Source organism: Falco punctatus, assembly GCF_963210335.1.
Source record: "Falco punctatus genome assembly, chromosome: 9".
In the NCBI taxonomy this organism is placed as follows: domain Eukaryota; kingdom Metazoa; phylum Chordata; class Aves; order Falconiformes; family Falconidae; genus Falco; species Falco punctatus.
Window position 1 is genome coordinate 47,559,926 of NC_137589.1, and position 19,202 is coordinate 47,579,127.

At 48.4% G+C, this 19,202-nt stretch overlaps 1 protein-coding gene across 7 annotated transcripts in view; it reads right to left on the reverse strand.

Annotated features, from left to right (window-relative positions):
• The window catches only part of KCNT1 (potassium sodium-activated channel subfamily T member 1), a 102,664-nt gene that overhangs the window by 70,226 nt on the left and 13,236 nt on the right, over nt 1-19,202 (reverse strand). For 6 of the 7 annotated variants that reach the window (XR_013930464.1, XM_080402174.1, XM_080402173.1 and 3 more), the window contains exon 2: nt 15,334-15,513. Coding sequence is in view for 6 of the 7 variants with exons in the window: in XM_080402174.1 (XP_080258300.1) it covers nt 15,334-15,513 (180 nt within the window). In the remaining variant the exon portion in view is untranslated. Of the gene's footprint in view, nt 1-6,046; nt 12,295-15,333; nt 15,514-19,202 lie in introns of those variants that run through there. The other variant, XM_080402178.1, reaches the window with a different exon arrangement.

Consider the following 19,202-nt stretch of genomic DNA (forward strand, 5'->3'; position numbering starts at 1 on the left):
AAGGATTTTAAGTCAGGTTATTACATGCTGTTGGTCTTATCTGCTTGTCAGCTTCTGGTTCAACTCCCATGACCAAATCATCTGTTGGAAAGGGAATATCCACTCCAGGAGTCGGTCTGACAGCAGATGCTATTTCACAGATGCCGGGTCTCAACTTCCTCATATATTTACAGTAAAAAGCACACTTTAAAAAAAAAAAAAACCACCACGTCCCGGCCCTTTCTCATCTCTCATATAAAGACACAACAAAAATAAAAAGGAATAGGCTTCAATCTTTTACACAGTGTCTCCTTAAAGACTGAACTGCAAACACCACCCTCTCCATTTATATTCCTGCTGGCCAGGCAGAAGCTTTTAGGAAGGAAGATTGTTTATTAAACAGACATTTATAACAAGTGTTTGATCTTGCAGCCTTATCATTTGGAAAAGAGTCCATTAAACCAAGTGAGAAACTCTCTGATCATTAAGGTGTTTAATGGAATCACAATTAAATTATAACATGGTTGTGTTAATATCTGCACCAGCAGGTTCAGCAGTACTCGTTTCTCTGCCTAAGATCTGGTAGTGGGAAAGAGGGCAGCTTAGGGGGGGGAAAAGGCCTTGAAAGGTGGGATAATTGTTCCAGCTCTCAAAAGCTGCTCAAGAGAAGCAGCCATCGGGCCCCAAAACAGATCTCAGTGCTCTTCCGCACTCACTAACACACACAGCATTGGATCACAGCACCTGCTGTACCTCTCTGAATCACCCTCCTTCAAAAGGCAAATGGAGATCACAGCAGCGCATGAGAAAGGACCCACAATGCTGGGAAATGGCAAGAGACTCATCTAGACATGCATTTCATCTCAGTCTTTCGTGATTCCCTGCAACAGAGATGAGTGTCCCTCCTTTGGCTTCTCCCTCCCACTAAAAGCTTGATCCATGTTCCCCCCGCTTCTCCCCCTGAAGCAGCACAGTCCCTCGGGGGCTCGGTGACACACCAGACAATGGCAAATCAATCACTGGGGGTGTGGATGCCAGCTTCATCCAGCAGGGCAAAGTGCCTGGCATAGTGCCACCCGCATCGGCACACTCACCTGATGAACAAACCTTGCCCTTACACCCAAAGCCAGATGCCTTCCTGGGGCAAAGTGCATCACTAGCTTCTCTTGGAAAATCCTGGGCTTTGACAGTTGGGCTTTGCTCTTTTTTTTTTTTTTTTTCCCCCTTGCTTTTGTTGGGTAGGGTTTTTTTCACTCCTGCCATTGGGAAGGCACCCATGCTTCATACATGTGCAACATGTTTTGCACAGGTCTGCAAGCAGAAGTATTTGTACAGCTGAACCCTAGAAGGGTGAATATTTCTTAGCCACAGAGCACTGCATCTGGCATTAAAATCCATTTCCAAGTTCTTAGCAAGAAAGAAATATCTCCCATTAGAGACTCTAACCAAAGCCGACTATGAATTGTTTTTCCTCTCAATTTTAGCACAATAGCTGCTGGCAATAAACCTCTCCATCAGCACTGGGCAGTTCTAAGTGCAGATACTGCGTGGAAGAATCCAAACAAAGTGGCAATATCAAGTTTTAAAAGCACTTTGGAGAAAGATGAAAAGGAACAATTGTTGAATGTCAGCTCTGGAAGAAGCTGATGAGATGTAATGGCTCTTTGTGTCACCAGCTCTTCACCATGTACCGCTGCCAGTGACCTGACAGATTACTAACTCCTACCGCAGAGCCTCCCAGTTCATGACAATCCTTGTATGACAGCTCTGAGATGGCAACGTGAGAGATCTCCCCTCTGAAATGAGACTATAAAGTCCTTCTCCACATTGGATAACCTCACGTTGCCGATTTACTGAGCTGGAACTGATGCCATGTGTGCAGGTCCCGAGGAACTTCAGGCAAGCGGGGATGAAGGGGTGTAAAGAGAAGATGAACGTCCCCACTCTTGCTTGTGTGCCGGCATGTGGGCGAGCACACTCATGCATGCATGTGTGTGTGAGCACCTCAGGAAGGGTACATCCCTGTGCCAGGGAGCTGGAGCTGCTCCGGATGGCTAGAAAGACCAATCTCAAGTCATCCAAAGTGGGAACTAAAGTGTCAGAGGAGGCCTTCACTCTCAGCAGCGTGGGTGTAATTGCATCAAACTGTAATGAAGCAAATCCATCTTCAAAATCCAAGCTCAAGAACAGTGACTAAATAGCTTCCTTGAATAAATGTCTTTCCTGAGACCAGCTGTAACTTCTTGCTGAGAAATACGGGCACCACCTAATACCCATTTCTCTGTCCTTGAACAAACACTGTGACTGTGCAATATAAATACCAAACTAAATTAGCACACTAGTGTCCATGCCAATTATTTCAATTAAACTCTCTTCTAATAACCAATTACTACCCATTTCATTAAATTAGAAATTTTTCAAACAGTACTCCCATATGGAGCTATTAGCCCAGACGTAATTATGTGCTTCGCACGTTGACATGTGGACACTGTGCAAATGAGTTTCTTTTGGTCCCTGCAGCTCTCCCCACTCCCAGTCATGCTATCACATCCATAACTGGTCTAAAAGGAGAAGTTTCAGATGGTGTTTTAGCTTTGAAAAACTGCATTTAACACCTGTCTGCAGGAAACCTTTCGGCTTAAGCTTTTTTGCTCACATACAAAATAGCCCACTGCACGGAGTAAGGCCACTTTGGAATTAAACAGCTCTAGGGGATTGATTAAGGCATTCAGAAATACAGTAGCATGGCTTGGCCAGATGCTTATGTCCCAACAGTAATAGAAGACTAACTCAGTTGAGCCAGGAGAAGACTTGAGACAATGTCTAGACGGAGCCCATCGGCTTCCTCTCCGCCTGCAGCAGGGCACAAGCTGCCCGATCGCTCCGGTAAAAACAGATAATGCGTCAGGGTCGGTGATAGCCGGCAGCACTCGCTGAGCCCCAGCTGCCCGAGCTCCGTCAACACCCAAGTTAGACGAGTTGCAAGGCCAAGCCTCGCTCATCAGTCGGAGGCACCTGCATCTCGCCGGAGCTGCTCCTCTGGCATCGCCCTGCCCGGTCCCTGCTCAGTGCAGAAGGAGAAGTGTGTGTGTGGGGGGGGGATGGTCCCACCACCCCTGCAGAGCAGCTCCGGGCTCCTGAGCAGAGGTAGGGGGAAGCTTAGAGGCTGCTTCTTGCTAAAACTTAGAGAGGAGCCAAGGGAGAAAAAAAAAACCAAACAGAAGAGATGTTAGGAGCCGTGGCTCAGGGGTCAGCAGAGGCTGGCAGCCTTTGCCCAGGAGGGATGGCAATGCCCTGTCTGCCTGGTGCCGGTGGCTCCTGCCTTCAGCCTCCGCCCATGCAGGAGCAGGATTCCCACTGCTCCGAGGAGCTCTCACTCCATGAGTCTCAGGGGTAGAAAAACACCCGCTTTTGGCAAAGGCCTGCCTTGCTCGTAAACATGTAGCTGGTGGAGTTTTTGCTGCTTTCTGACAGGATAACACATTTCTCAGCAATGTCACTTCTGCCCACAGGATGGCAAGGTCTCAAGCTGACATTTGCTAAACATCTTCACCACCTGCTCCCCAGAAACATTCCTCTCTCCTAGACAGCGGAGACATTTTTCTTGACAGCTCCTGCCATCGGGGAGCTAGCACGTACTCTGCCACTGAGCCATGGTGTTTGTGCTTCATGCTCGAACTGCTGCTTGGCACCCCAGCCATGGGTGCTGGATTCACAGGGGCACTGACCCGTGGCCAAGGCTCACAGAGGGCCAGCCAGGGCAAAGCAGCAGCACAGCATTTGGAGTCCAACTCTCAAATAAACCTGCTTGTATCGATCTGAAGTCAGAAACTGATTGCAGCAAAGCTCAACCAAAGTAATGGCTTTGCTAATAGTCACCACCGGCATACCAGGAATGAGTATGAGACACGCAGAAAGGCTCGATGAGTCTACCCACAGCCCAAAAAGTAATTGCTCTCTGCTTAAAGGTAGCTGCTAAATTTGCAGAGCAACACTCCCGCTCCTGCGGGAGCCTGCGTGGGCTGCAGGAAACGCGGCAGAGTCACTAATCCAAACACAGCCGCTGTAGTACCGGCACTCGCTCCGCAGCCTCCCCACTGCACTCCCCCACGGTTCCTTCCCGAAGACGCCGCAGACCTGCTGCCGTGCCGATCTGCAGCACTCGTGGATGGCGGCAACACCAGCCCGCCGGCTGGTGAGCGGGTCTGAGCAGCACGGAGCCCAAACAAGCTGCGCGAGGCACCGCAGGAGCCACAGCCTGCAAAGCAGAGAGCATGGGCATCGCCACACACGGGTGTTCGCATCACCACCACCCAAACCGAAGAAAATCCAGCCAATCTCCATCACAGATCAATCACAGATGATGTGGGGGGGTTCACCCAACCTTAAAATGAAACTTTTTTTAAAAAGCCTGCTGTTGTACCGGACAGCAGAGGCTGACAGTCACACCATATCCGTGTCCATGCCCAGTGTTGCAGGAAAGCAACAAGCCCCAGCCTGGAGCAAGGAATTCGTCACGGCGCTCTGCAAACCAGGACCAGCGTGTGATGAAGAGCAAGCAGCACAAGAGGAAGAGGGGATACAACCTGCAGGTCCACATTTAACTCCAAGAGTTTCAACGGAAGGATGACAGCACCTTCCTCAGGAGCCCTGCACATTCCCAGGCAGGATCAGGGTGGGTGCAGGGGGAGCACAAGGACTGCTGCCCAGACAGGAGACACGGACGTACCCCTCCACATCCCCCCACACCCCACAGGCAGCATATCCAGCATCTCACACACGAACGCACCACACCAGTCAGCTTTATACAAAGCTACTACCAAAATCCAGAAGACAGGTGAGAGGGAAGACTCCTGGAAGGAAAAATAAAATCACAATTTTGCCCTGGGTTTGGAGAGTTTTGTTGGCTAGGAATCATTTTTGTGTTGTCCTCAAGAGGGCTCTACCACAGTATTTTGAAAGCGCAGCAGCAAAAATCATCTGTGACAAAGAAACTGTTGACAACAGTAGATGTGAAATCTGGCTCGGTAAACCAACTGTGACAGGGCACAGGGTTAGGGTCAGACACTGGGCAGCCCTGCACGGGTCAGGGGAGCGATGCCATGTGGGTGGGAAAGTAGCTCGTGTCCAAGATGGACACCCCCAAGCAAGCAAAGGGGGTTTGCAATGGCCACAGCGAACCCCTGCACTCTTCTCCATCGGTTCCATGCAACACCCAATGCCCCACCTGGGGACACAAACCCCTCCTGGGTAGTGCAAGGCTGCTCTGCTCCCTGAGGGAAGAGGTGAGGGCTCAGTGCTGCTCCCCACACCACAACTGGGAGCAGCTCCAATGCCAGGCAGCCAGGGGAGCATTGGTTCCATCCTGCCCGAGCACACCGAGGCACACAGCAGCATGCCGCTGTGAGGCAGCCACCACTGCACCAGCACCCAACTTTGCAAGCAGCAGTTGCACACCAAGCAAAAGCAGGTTATTTCTAAACTAACACATTCAAGTACAAGGCCAGCTCTCCCTGTTTTTTAGCTCACAACAGGCAAGACATTAACCAAAACAACAACCCTGCAAAGGGAAGAGGTGAATGAACCTCTTGGCTTCACCAAGGCAACACCTCACTGCGCATGTCCCCCGTCTCACCACACTTCAGTCTTGCACTCTTGAAGCAAATCGCTTATCTCGCTCATTTAATTAATTGCTGTTTCACTCCTTGTCTTACCCAGCTGACCCCACGAGCTGCCCACCGGTAATGGGCTCGCTTCAGCATATGCTGTTATCCTCAGCTTCCAGCACAATTCCTCCTTCCTTCCTTCCCTCCGGCTGCACCCACATCCTGGCCTGGCTCTGAACTCTCAAAGGCTGTGGCCGTGGCTACTTCTACATCATGCTACGCGTATATGCACGCCCACACAACTGCTGCAAAAAAGCAGGCAGAGAAAAACAACGATGACATAGGATTGGAGGGAGCATGAGCAAGATGCACCCTCTCCATTGCAAGAGGGATCCTATTCAATGGGGAAAAAATCATAGAAAATAGAAAAATCAAAGGAAAACACGCCTGTGTACAGGTACCTCACACGCAGCAAATACCATCTGACTGCAGAAACATTCATTCCTGAAGCAGAAGGCTTGCACCCAGCACCCAGGAACTGACCACAGAGTGCGTGCTTCGGAGATGTCACGGTCCCGATGTGTTTTGCCTGTCTGCAGACTTCGCTTTACAGCTTCCACTCACAGAACATCGCTTCTGTGTCCTGTTTGTCAGCAAACAGCATGGCCCCAGACAGACTCTTGACGAAAGATGATCAGAGGAGAACCAGATGGTCTGTATTTAGGAAGAAGACATAAGCAAGACCATGCAGCTGGGGCCCCAGTACCAGTCCAAAGAGGCAAAGCCAACTCAGAGCTCCTGGAGTTCTTCCAGAACGCTGTGGACGGCCCTTGCAGAGTGCGCCTGCCCCCTGCAACAAAAGTCTGATGTAGTTTTAGAACAGAAGACAACTCTTTAAAATGCCTGCAAGCTAACTGTTGCAAAGCCTTGCTTTGCCCACTGCTACAGGCTTCCTGCTTGAAGGGACAGGTTTTCTCAGTTTGAGAGGTTTGGAAAGACTTTTTTTTTTTTCTTTAATCTGCTAGTAACTTGCTAATGTCCACAACCTATCTGTCCCGCTGAGACTTAAGCCCCATATTTCAACTCTATCACCACAAACTCCTTTATTATTGATTATTTATGAACTAGAATAATTGAAGGGGGCATGCTGAAGCCTATCCAGGGGACCTGCAACCCTGGAAACCTCCTCCCAGCCCTCTCGCTATGCAGGGGAGATTTTAAGACACCCACAATGAGGTTGTGGGGACAAGACAGGAGAGCAGAGACTGCCACCTCCCCACAGACCTTCACCCCCAGGGACCTGCCTTCTCTAGCAGGTTGGACTTTGATCATCTCCCTGCAGTACAGCAGCCCGCCGTGAATTGGTGCAAATGACAACTAAATGCTCCACAAAGAAAAGAAATAAGGTCACGATAGCAGATGAAATTCAACATCATCATTTTACACAAAGTATGATGGAGCAATGTAATCTAAACTCTGAACTCTCTGAAAGATAAGCAAGAATGGAAGATAAAATTATTTTTATTGCAGCAATGCAGCAAATTAATAGAGTGGTAACAGAAGAAATCTCCAGATTCAGGGACTAGGAGGCTGGTGCTGCCAAGCCTTGCACTGCCCAGCAGCCTGCACTGCCAGCCTTTTGCAGGCAAGCTGCGGCCAGCACAGTTCTGTAGGGAGCTGGCAGGATGATCTGGACAGTGCCTGTATGACCTATATGAGCCCTCAGTCAGGAGGAATATGAGCTATTTTCTTTGCAAATTAATACCTACACCCTTGCTATGGATCCAAGCAAGTGCCAGTGGAGCAGCGGCAAGGAAATCTGCATTAGCCGCCGGGCTTCGGCAGGCAATGTGTGTGAGTGTCTCTTGATAAGCAGAGCTGAAAACAGTAGACAATAAAGAATTAATCCTCTCTACTGGTGGAACTTCTCAGAAACAGAGATGTTTTGATTCAAATTTCAGGCCTTTTATTCCTCTCTAAACCCCTCTGCTGCATAGCCTACCACAAAATGAAGTCTCTGAGATGCTTTGCCTTACAGCAGAATGTATGGGGCGGAGGAGGGGGAGTTCACTAACCAATTTATTTAGGCTCTGCTTGTGATCTCTTTTACCATGACCACACAAGGGTCTAACAAGGGAGCAGATCACACCCAAGCAGAGCCAGCATTAGGACAGGGCTGGCTGCAGAAGGCAGCGATGGTGCGGCAGGAGTCAAGCCCCCATCTCCCCCGAGGCTGTGAGCGCAGGATGCCTGAGCTCCACGCTCCCTACATGCAGGCAGCCACCGAACAGTTTGTGCAGAAGAAAAGGAATGAGCACCACCTTCAGAACAGCAATAAATTATTTCCCTTGGGAACAAAGATGCAACTGTGATGAGACAAAGTGGTGGGAAAACATAGCAGAAAAATTTAATGCATTCTCTGCAATTACAGCTCCAGCTGCCAAGCTGTTTCTCACACTGTCACCACAGCAGCGGTGACAGCTTTGGTCTCAGCCTGACCCTCCGCCCTCACCCAAGCCAACGGCAACGCTCCCATTGATTTCTGCAGGCACAGGGTTTTGCTCCGATGACAAATATCATTGTTTCTTTACCAGACCTGTGGACACAGACTGACATTCATGATGCTTCCCTGGTGCAAAAGGGACCCACATCCCTTGTAGATCTGTGCCAAGGTCTTACATGTAAACAAGTTTCTTCCACTGGCTTGCAGGTGATTTCTGTTCTCTGCTCTTTACCAGCAACTTGAAGCAGCCGTCTATCTGAGCACTGGAGCTCCAGCAGGTCCCAGGCAGAAAGCTGCACCAGGAGACACTGGCAATGTCCCCACCAGGCTTCAGTCTCAAGCCAAGAACACGTAGAAGGAGATTTGCCCCAGCTAACCACGGCAGGACCCAAGACTTCAACATTTTCCATGCCACTCTGCACTCCATTTCCTCAGTTTCACTGCAGGAAAAGTTTTCCATTAGGACTTTCTGTGTGTCCTGTACAACTGGTCGAGGGGAGTAAAAATGCTTATTTAGCCAGTGTTTCATTTTCCTTCAGCAAGGCCAATGTCAGCCACCCAAGTGATCCCCTGACAGCATGCCCACCTCACAGGGTGCCTGGAGACCGGGCGCTTGCTGCTAGATTAAGGGCTGTCACTCCTCCCCATGGCCCTGCCCTTCCCCTTTGCTCTTGCACACAACATGAGCCAAAAAAACAGATCCTCAGCTGGCGTAAGTCTCTGCCGGGACTACACCCACTGCCCTCAGCAGGGACCTGGCCCTCTGCCACCTTTGCTCGTGCTTTGCCCTTCACTGGGGCAGGTACTCTCGGGTAACACGGCACACACCACTTTCCCTTTCAAGCCCAGCCTCCCAATAAATTGAATAGAAACCAAACTGAAAAAATAAACTGAAAAAAATACACCAGGGAGGGATGGAAACTCGAGCCCATAGTGTTAAATTGTGCTAAATAACTGAAAATCAGTGTTGTTCTTCCTTTTCATCAGGGCACAGCTGTACATACTGCAGCACTCCAGGGATATCTCCACTCATTCCACCAGACTGCTACATGCACTTATGTTTATTACTAGCAAGGGTCCATTACTGACAAAAAAACCAATATCCCTGAAAAGAGTAATGACATTCTTTTATAAAATAATAGATATAATTATGAGAGAAGTGTATTTCTTCTCTTACTCTATGACTTTCATAACTTTTCTAATATTCCTGTTGATGTCCAGGGGTTCCTGACTTAAGATGACTACTCAAAGGCAAACAAATTGCTACAAGGAAATAACCATTTTAAAAACTCCAAACAGCACTTCAATTAAGACATCGCATTAGTAATCATCACTGCAGCCTTTCAGAACAACTGAAAAAGCAAATCACAATTTAAGATGTTATCTATCATTAAAAGAAAAATATCTACCCAAATCCTTTGTATAAAACTGCCCCAGGCTTCCAACATGCTCTTCACCCCAGGTGTATCCCATCTGGAGCCGGGCTGAGGAATCCAGCGGCAACATATGTTGATTTTGCCTTTGTGAAGCGAGAGGACCTGCTGCAGCCCCCCTCGCCGGAGAGGACCTGGCCACCCAGGACTGCAGAGTGCCGGCTTCCTGGTTACTCCTCCATGCAAGACAGTGGATGGGACTGGCAGCAGATTAAAGTAGGTCAACACCCTACCCCAGGTGCTTTTTCTCTACACTGCTACAAGCTCTGCTACTTTGGACCTAAGGCACCATGCTTCAGAAGAGCCATGCAGGATGACTGGTGGTCTGGGATGATCCTGCCCCCTCATTCAGAGAGCAGGAATGAGCCCCATCAGAGCAGTGCAGTGTATACTGTCTGCCCCCCTGAGCTCTAGTGTTCCTGGCTGGCAGCGTCTCCAACAACTTAGCTGGCACCTGGGGACTCAGCTTGGTCTTGTCCATAGCTTTGGTGACACAGCTGTAGGCATCTGCTTTGGAAAGAGCCACGCCAGTATATGTCACTTGCCTGGATCGGCAGCAGCCCACACAGAGCAGCAATCCCTCCGACCAGAAGCAGTGGTACTGCTGCAGGCTGGCTGAGCTTTCAGGAGCAGTTGCAAGTACACACTTGCTTGGGTACTCGCAGACAGAAACTTTCCAACAAAGCATTGACTCAGGAAAACAGCCTAATCCAATTAATAAATGTTTTGCTTTTGCTTTGCCAGGTGGAAAAAGCAAAGGAGAAGCAATTCAATTCAAGTGGTCACACAGGCACTCCTAAGTTTCTGGTTTGGATCCCACCATCTTCACCAGTGTTATTTATCACTTGGTTTGGAGCTGGGCTCACACATCACAGCTGAGACTGAGTCACTCCTTGAGAGATTCCGCACAAAGGGCTGGTGGGAGACTGGGTCTTAACACCCTCTTGAAGGATGGGCATTAGACAATAAATACCTTCATCCTGCTTTCACAAGCAAGGGATCAAACTGCTGGGAGATGAAAAGCCTTCACCAGAGAGAATCTGTGGCACACAGGCATCAGAGCTGGATCTCCTAAATCCAAGTACAAACCTTCACAAGCGCAGATGGTACAGCCTGAACAGACATTGCAGTCCAGAACCTAAACCACTGGCCATTAGCTCACCATCACAGAAATAAATGTCTCTAACTTCTGGAAACAGACGGGAATTTTCAAATTAGCATCTGCATCTTCCAAATAAAATGAGAAAAATTGCCCATTAAATCAAATGCAATGAAGTAGGGATTCAGCCACAGACGTATTCAAGGAACCTGACACAGGGACACAAAACTACCCAGCTCCATTAATGTAATGATGCATTTGATGAGGAAGTCACTTGGGGCATGTTAGCATGAAAACTGAAAGGATAAGATCCTATAAGCCTAATATTTCAGCACTCCAGTTTGTTTGTGCCAAGTATAATCCAACCTATGATTTAGAGCCACCACTCAGTGACAAATTCAAGATGCAAAGACCAGATCTCAGTTAACAGACTAAGAAGTTTTCCAAAGCTATCTAACCCTGAAGTAGAAACTTAAAAAAAAAATTCGCCCCAGTTGTTCAAAGCCTCTCTTTTCTTGGTTATGCAACATTCAAAAAATCTTTGATTTGAAACAGGAGATGTTAAAATTTTTATAGAGTTGTCACTGAATTTGTCTGCACAGGCAGCTTTTCCAAACATCCCCATCCATCAAAATGATTCTTTGCTGATAATTAGCCTCAGAAAAATGCACTTAATCAAAGTGACATCCATTACTTTTTGCTACTGTAAATAGGACTGTGGCATCTAATGACGATTTTCTGGAAAGTATTCAGACTATTTAAATTAGGCAACAAATAAGCTTCTAATGGCACTTCTCTGAGATACAGTTTAATTTTATTTATGGGCTTTTTTTATACATGCCTCAACCCAGTTGTCAGCACTGTCCAAGAAAAGAGAATGCAGATCAAAAACTGCCATAGTCAGGACAGCAAAGATCAAAGGAATGCCACAGCTTGTGGTATAAAACAATATTTATCAATTCAGCAGATGTGCTTTCTCAGCTGCCTTTCATCAGCAAATACCAGTATTACTTCAGAACAGAAGCCTTCCTGACAGAGCCCAAACTTGCAGCATCCATGGGATGCTGCATTCAGCTCCTTCCCCCTTCCACCAGCACCCCTTGGCCTTGCTCCTACACACACAGGTACCAGTGCCTGGAGGATTCCCGTGGATGGAGGAATCATGTGCCAAGCACATGAAAGGGAAGCCAGGCACAAGCAGGTTTTGTGCCCCCAGTTCTTCACCTTCTTTTTGTTACAGGCTTGACATCTTAACCTCTGCCTTTACTGCTATATTCCAGTGGTTCTGAGTGCTTTCATGACAGCAAAACATCAGTGAGATGAAAAACGCAATACTGCCATAAGAGAGCAGAAAAGATCTTTTTCTCCCAGTATTAACATTGACAGAACCTTCCAAAAAGGGGAAAAGAAACTTCTGAACCAGATAGGACTTATGCCAGACAACTGAGGCAACTGCAATGTTCCCCAAAAGAACCTTCTCTCCCCAAAGGAGGAATTACCTCCAGTTCCTGTAAGTCACATTTTATGCCCTGAAACAACTGTTTGTGTCCTCTGGAAACTCAGAGCCAAATCACAGTTAATCCTGTTTCTAGAACCTAAAGACCTGCCTTGTAAAAAAGTCAAGCATGGTGTTTAAACAGAGTTGTACTGCGCTGAAATACAGCTCAGCCAAGTCTTCCATTTCAAAGATGAATAAGAAGATGTTGGAAGAAGCACTTCCATCTTCCATTTGACAACTCTAGATTTGCTTGCCATTAGGCTTTTCTCCCTCTGTTGCACAAATCCATTTACCTTCCCCATTCCTCTTCTAGCCAGTCTTTTCCTGTTTGCTTCCTGGTTGATTTATTACCATCCTCCACACAACATTCAAAGTATTATTTTAATTCTCATGTCAATCAGCCTACCTGCCCAAGAGTAAGCCCTTCTTAGTTAGCCTGACTGCCTTCGCCTTTTGCATTCTAAAAAGGACGGGAAAGTAGGAGCAGCCTATTTTACTTATTCCACCTCATATTCACTGGTTAATCCTTACAGTTCCTTGGGTTATCTGGACACGCTCTCTGTTCCTGTTATACCACAGCTCTCTAATTATCTACTTGTTCCAGCAAGCTCTTGTCTCCTCAAGCTCCAGCATTACCTCATTCTCTCATCTCAGCCCAGTGCTGGTGTCTCCTCAGCATCCTCTGTGATGAGGATGGATTAATACATCTCTAACAGAAGCAGTTCTAATTCCCCAGAAGCAGAGAAACCTGGATTCCCTATGGCTTCCTATCCTTTTAGGCTTCTGCTGACCCCAGAAACCTCCTCACTTTCATCAGCACACTATCATTCTAGGGGAGTTTTTCAAAAAGAGATATTTGAGACGCTAATATTTTTAGCATTGCTTTTATAAATAAATGAGTTATTTAGTGCTGTGGGTGTTTTCCTTCAGTGTTACATCTGTAAGTCCAATGTGCTCTATTTTACCATTCACAGTTCCTCATACTATGCATGTGGAGGAATTTTCCTCAGCACATTCCTGTCAATGCTGTAACAAAGCACTTCAAAGCATATCTCTGAGCTGCTTAGTATTTATAAGCACAGCAAAAAGGCTTTCTGCTTTTCATCCGCTAGCCTAAATCAGCTCCTTATTCATTTGATTTGGAACAGACTAATCTACTAGTCATAATTACTCCAGCAACTTGCTTCATCTGCAAGGTCCCAGTATCATTAACAACTTGGACTGAAACTGAAGCCTAACAGCAACACTTCCAAAAGCCTATGACAGTGGCACACCTCAATTCCCAGTGAGGTCAAGAGGACTGCATGTGAATAGCAAACGTGTGCTCATAGACTTGCATTCCCAAACACATTGTGAACTTTTCAGTGTTTTCTAGATGAAAAGAAAAATCAAACAACTAAAAATATCAGCACACAAACCCAGTGAAACAAAGATACCTTGAGAAACAAGGCTAACAAATTTAACAAAATAATCCAGAGTATCTCCACACTAGAATTAAAGTGACATTCTGAATCAGAAACACTCAAATTAGAGGAAAATGAAGGTTAAGGGGTATACCAGTGAAACACAGAAAAAAGAATCTGCAATTGCAGATTCTGTATTTCAGATCCATTTAAATACTTAAATATGAAAACTGTTAAAACTCTAAACTTCAAACTTAGCCAAATGAACCATATCATAAACATTCTGCAATCCAGACATTTTCTGCAGCAAGAATTTCCTATCAACCTCTCATGTTATGCCATAAAACTGTATTAATGTTTAAGTGCCTGTTAAGAAATCTGGGCTTTTTATTACAGACTCATTTTGGAGACAGATCAATTCTCATGCAGCTAGAAAAGTTAGGAACACTTATTTAGAACATCTGTCAATCCCACATTCTCAAAGTCCAGTTAATTTTTTTTGTTTGCATGACAATCGTACATATTAAAAAAATGACATTATCTTTTAACACAGATGCACAAAAGCCTTGATGCAGGTGTACGAAATATACAGCAGCTAGCCAAAGGCTAACTCACCAGCAATTAAAGGTGGTGGGTTTTTTTTAACAAGAGTTACATCTCTCTCTGTGTACATCATGCAATTAATTGGTGGGAGAAGATTAAAATCTTACTGACTCCCCATTAGTACTGTAGCTCTTTGAACTTTATGATATGAACAGAGTTGAAGGGAGGGTTGTTCTTGTCCCTCTCCATCTAAATGCTCTGCTCGTGGAATTCACTTGCCATTCAGGCCATTGCTCCTTTTGCTTTAGCTCGCTCAACATGGTAATAAATCCCTGCCAGCCAGTACAGAAATAGCAGGCTTGGTGCTCAACCCATAAAGGCCATTTCTCTAGACAGTCCAACAAAGGGAGAGTTGTACCACATCCACAGCAGCTCTTTAGAGTTACTCCGCTCCCATCAGCATCGCCTGCTGCAAAGACAGCCTCTGAGAATAGCCTGTATGAGCCTTACCCCCTAAATAAATCTATGTGCTCAGCCCAAACTCTGCATAGGGCTTAACAGGAAGTTTCACCAGCCTCTCACATCACCAACCGTATCCCACGCATCTCCCGGACAGTGGTCCCTTTTCAACCTTGCCAACCCCTGACGGGACTCCCAGACACAGCAAGCTGCCCAGCACACCCACACACCTCAATGTCTTCTGGCCCAGTAAACCCACAACTCCCGATGTCCAGCAGCTCTGGCACGTCCACCAGCTCTGGAACACCCACACGATCCCGGTGCCTGCTATCCAAGGCATTCCCCCACGCACCCCCGTTGGCCTCCATCCCCAGCACACCCACGCACATCCTAGTGCCCCCTCGCTCCTGCGCACACCTCCCAGTGCCCACAGACTCCCAGCGCTCCCGCATCCCAACGCCCGCCAGCCGCTGCGGGCCCGTAACCCCCCCGCGCCGGGGCCGCTGTCAGCACCGCGGAGAGCTCCGCGCCGCGGGAATCAGCACCGCGGAGAGCTCCGCACCGGCGCGGTTCAGCACCGCGGAGAGCTCCGCGCCCCCCGCCCCCTCCCCCCCCCGGTGGGGGTCCTCCCCGGAGCGGGGGTGTCCGCGTGTGTGCCAGGTACGTGTCCCCAGCCCCAGGTGTGTCTCCCCAGCCCCGGGGAGCGTGTGTCCCCAGCCCCGGGGAGCGTGTGTCCCCAGGCATGTGGCTGTCTCCTTCCCCTGCTCCCGGTCTGTCCCCACGCCCCCGTCCCCCCCGTGCGCCCCGAACCTGTCGTCGCTCTGGAAGGTCTGGTCCCCCAGCAGCAGATCGCGGAAGCGGTACCGGGGCGGCAGAGGCAGCACCTCGGACTCCAGCTCCGTCATCTTCAGGGCGGCGATGTCCAGAATGACCCCGCTCTTGCAGCTCCCGCCGCCGTCCCCGTCGCCGCAGCCGCCGGGCGACGAGAGCCTGCGGGAGAAAAGGGGGCAGCGGCAATGTTGGGGGGGGGGGGGGGGGGGGGCGCCCTGCCCTGCCCTGCCCAACCCCGCCGCCCGCCCCGGCACCTCCTTCGGGGCCGGCCCCACGCAACCCGCACCCAGCACGCACCGCCCGGCGCTGCCCCGAACCGCGCCCCCCGCGCCGGGAGAGGCTGGCAGCCCGCCGGCTGCGATTACATTGCGGGGCAGGCGGCGGTGCCCCCCCTGCAGAACGCTCCCCCCGGGGGCATGAGTGGCGAGGGGCTCTGCCGGCCTCAGGCGAGGGGCCGGCGGGGTGGGCTCGGCGCGGAGCGCGGTCCCTCGGAGCGCCCCGCAGCCCGCTGCACAGGGCAGCGCTGTGCACAGGACATTTGCTCTTCAGCAGGCGAAAAACGGAGAGCAAGAGGAGCCAATGGAGAAGCCCATTCGCCAGGAGAGAATAAAACCGCTCGCAAGATAGATGTACAGCTGACAACCCAGCCCAGATCCACCCCCAGCTTCCCCCCGCCTTCCCCGACAAAGAAAAGTACGGATGGGAGGCAGCCAAGGCGATGGCTCCACAACCGTGCTGGAAGCAGAAGCACAACCTTCTCTCTGGACTTAAATCATCTGAACAGCCCCAGTATTAAACGAGAAACTGCAAACACTGATGAGTCAGTCATCTGTCCAGCTGCCAAGTGTCGTGGCCGGGAGGATAGATCACCCCTCCCTTGGCGTGCTGATGTCTCCGATCAAGGGACAGGGGGATTGCGATGCCTGGAAGAGACCCAAGGTGATTGCTTGGACAGACAGGTACATGCAGCCTGCCCAGCCACACAGGAAAGAGGTGAAACTCAACCAGCTCTAAACTACTGTTTCAGAGTGTTAAGAGCTTGTCTTTGGTCTCCTTTTTCAAACAACATTCACCAACCAGAACATGGGTACAACACTGCTCCCCACGTCAGCTAGAGCTACTAATTATAACAGATCAGGGTTAAGCTGAAACCTCCTTTCACAAGGCAACAAAGTCATTCCATGCTGTAAAGCCAGCATACAGACACACAGCAAGCTCACAAGTCCTGATCGTTTGGGTTCTGGCTTCATCAGTGAAAGCTATCAGTGCCATGACAGGAACTCCGATTTCATAAACCCTTTGTGGAAAGTGGGAAGGAGAGGGAGAGCTTGGAAGAGGAGATGTGGTGCCTCTGCAGTGAGCTGATGCATTGTCCCTCACATGTAACTTTGGAGTGTGAAGCAGGCAAATCGCTGAAAGGCTTCAACTCCTGTCAGATGTACTTCCAAGGGTCTCACCCAAAGCCTCTCCAACCCACTCCTACCGCCTTCCCACAGCTTTGCCACCAGTACATGCTGCATAAGCTATATACAGGCAAAAGAGCTCCAGATTAATACTAAACTGGCAATAAGGAGCTTTTTTATTTGTATTTTTTAAATGTAGGGGCTTTGCTGCTGGCTGCAGAGATGTGATCTGAGGCTCCTCAGACTGTCTTCTACTTTTAACAACTCAAACCCCTGTAAATAAGTTCCCAGCTGACCAGGTTCCAAAGTCCTTATCAGCCATTGTTTCTGAGTTTCTGGAAGAGCAACCGGCATGCAAAATTTCTGCTGAACACAGCCCCAGAAGGCAACGCAGCTCACTGTCAGCGCTTCAGGTGATTTTCACTGATGATTTTTGCCACTGAATTCTCTACCCCCAGAGCTTTTCAGTTCCTTTTAGCTGCCATATGCATACAGCAGCCAAGGCTCTGCACTGAGTAACGCATCTGTGCAGGGCCTTGGGCATCAGGGAGGTTATTCTGTGATATACATTGATCCAAAACATGGTCTTTAAGAGAAATCAAGCCAAACTCCTGTCAACTCAAGGACTCCTGCTGGATTGACTGATACAAACAGAATCTAGCTGACCATCTCTAGCTCCCATTGCAAAGGAGGACCTAACATTAACCTAATCACAAAAACCCCCACAGTTAAGTCTTTCCTCTTAGACCTCAACTATGATAAATTACACCAAAAGCACCGTTTCTCCAGGCCACTCCCAGCAAAGTTCCAGCCCAGTTGTGATTTCTTAATGCTGTGGGGCCAGGACAGCAACTGGACTTTCAGAGATAGAAAATACAAATTCTTAAAAATCATCCACTTTCTTATTAAACAGCATACTTTAAAGCAGGGAGCCAGGTGCCTAACTCCAAACGTGGGTGATTATAATCGCATTTGAAGGAGACTGTAACACACAGCCATCTCCATTGATCATTAAATGCCTGTTTGAAGGAGCATGTTGTTTCCTTTCCCAGGGGAAAGGCCAAGTGCTACAGCTGCACGGCCACAGCCACACCGACTGCCATATGGAAAGGGCATCTTTACACAGAGCTGCCAGCCTGTCTTGCACTCCACACAGCTCCCACTGCCTGAGGGCCAGGCAGGCAGGTCCACTGTTATCCTGCACCCACTGAAAGCTAAGGATGCTCAGAGCTATACACAACCATCCTCTTCAAATGTCAAACACTTGTCCTTGGGTTTTTTTAAACTCCACATGATTCTTTTCAAACTCAATTAGTCCATCTCTTTTGGCCTCAGCTCATGGGTCAGATTAACGAAACAATGCAAATATTTACCACTGTCCTTCATTAGCGTTAAGAAATTATAGTAAAATCCAATTGTATCAGTACCTCTGGAAACACAGTTTCTGCTATGTATTTGCATCTGAGTTTTTTCTCCCATCTGCAGTAGCAGCTACATTTTGACATACTCTTTTTTTTATTCTCGCATATGAAATCATTCAGAATTTTAAAAATTTGGCACATTTGTTTATTCTGGATGAAAGTTCAGTAACACAAATATTGCATGCACCTATCTGATAAAGATGTCTATCAATTACACAGTGACTCTAAGATCTGTTGCACATCACTGTCTTAGAAAAAAGTGCTCCTGCACACACTGCACAGAGATCTCCTGACATTGGCACAGAATTTGCAACCCTCCTCTCTGCCCAAACATAGGGATTCTGAGCTATAGAAATGCCACAGCAACCCGGCTACTTCTTCAAAGCAATAGTGGCATAAAATAAAAAATGCATGAACAAGCTTGTTTATTGCATAGTCTTCAAATACTACTGGGGGAAAAAAAAAATCCCGAAGTGGTTTATAGCTAAATACAGGACTGCAGCTTTATTTTTATCATCCCTTTCCTTCCTTCCTCCAGAACCATGTACCACTAAAAATGCACTCTGTAATCAGCATATGGAAACCTCAACACTATTCCACTTTCTCGCTACGACACCGTCTCTCCCCCAGCTTGGCCAGCTCCCCGGCAGCGATCGGCACACCGGGAGGGGGACACCCTACTGCTCAGCCTCTTGGGAACACGGGAACAGGGATCAAGCCGAATGTGATTCAAACCAGATCTCCCCATTGATCTCTCCTACCATTAAACTGCAGCTAGACACAGTCACCATCCCAGCATTTAGCAAATACAACTGCCCCTTGGAGCATGCTCTAGCAGGAACCTCAGAGCTGCACCAACCTTGGGTTTCTTCAGCAAGCTTTCTCATGTGTGGGCTGGTCGCAATCACATTTTTCCCTTGCTGTATTTCCACCTGGGGCACACAGAAAAGCTGCACTGCTGCCAGCACCATCCTCCGAGACTGGGATTCCAGGCAGAAGACCAGTGACAGCCCACACATCTGCC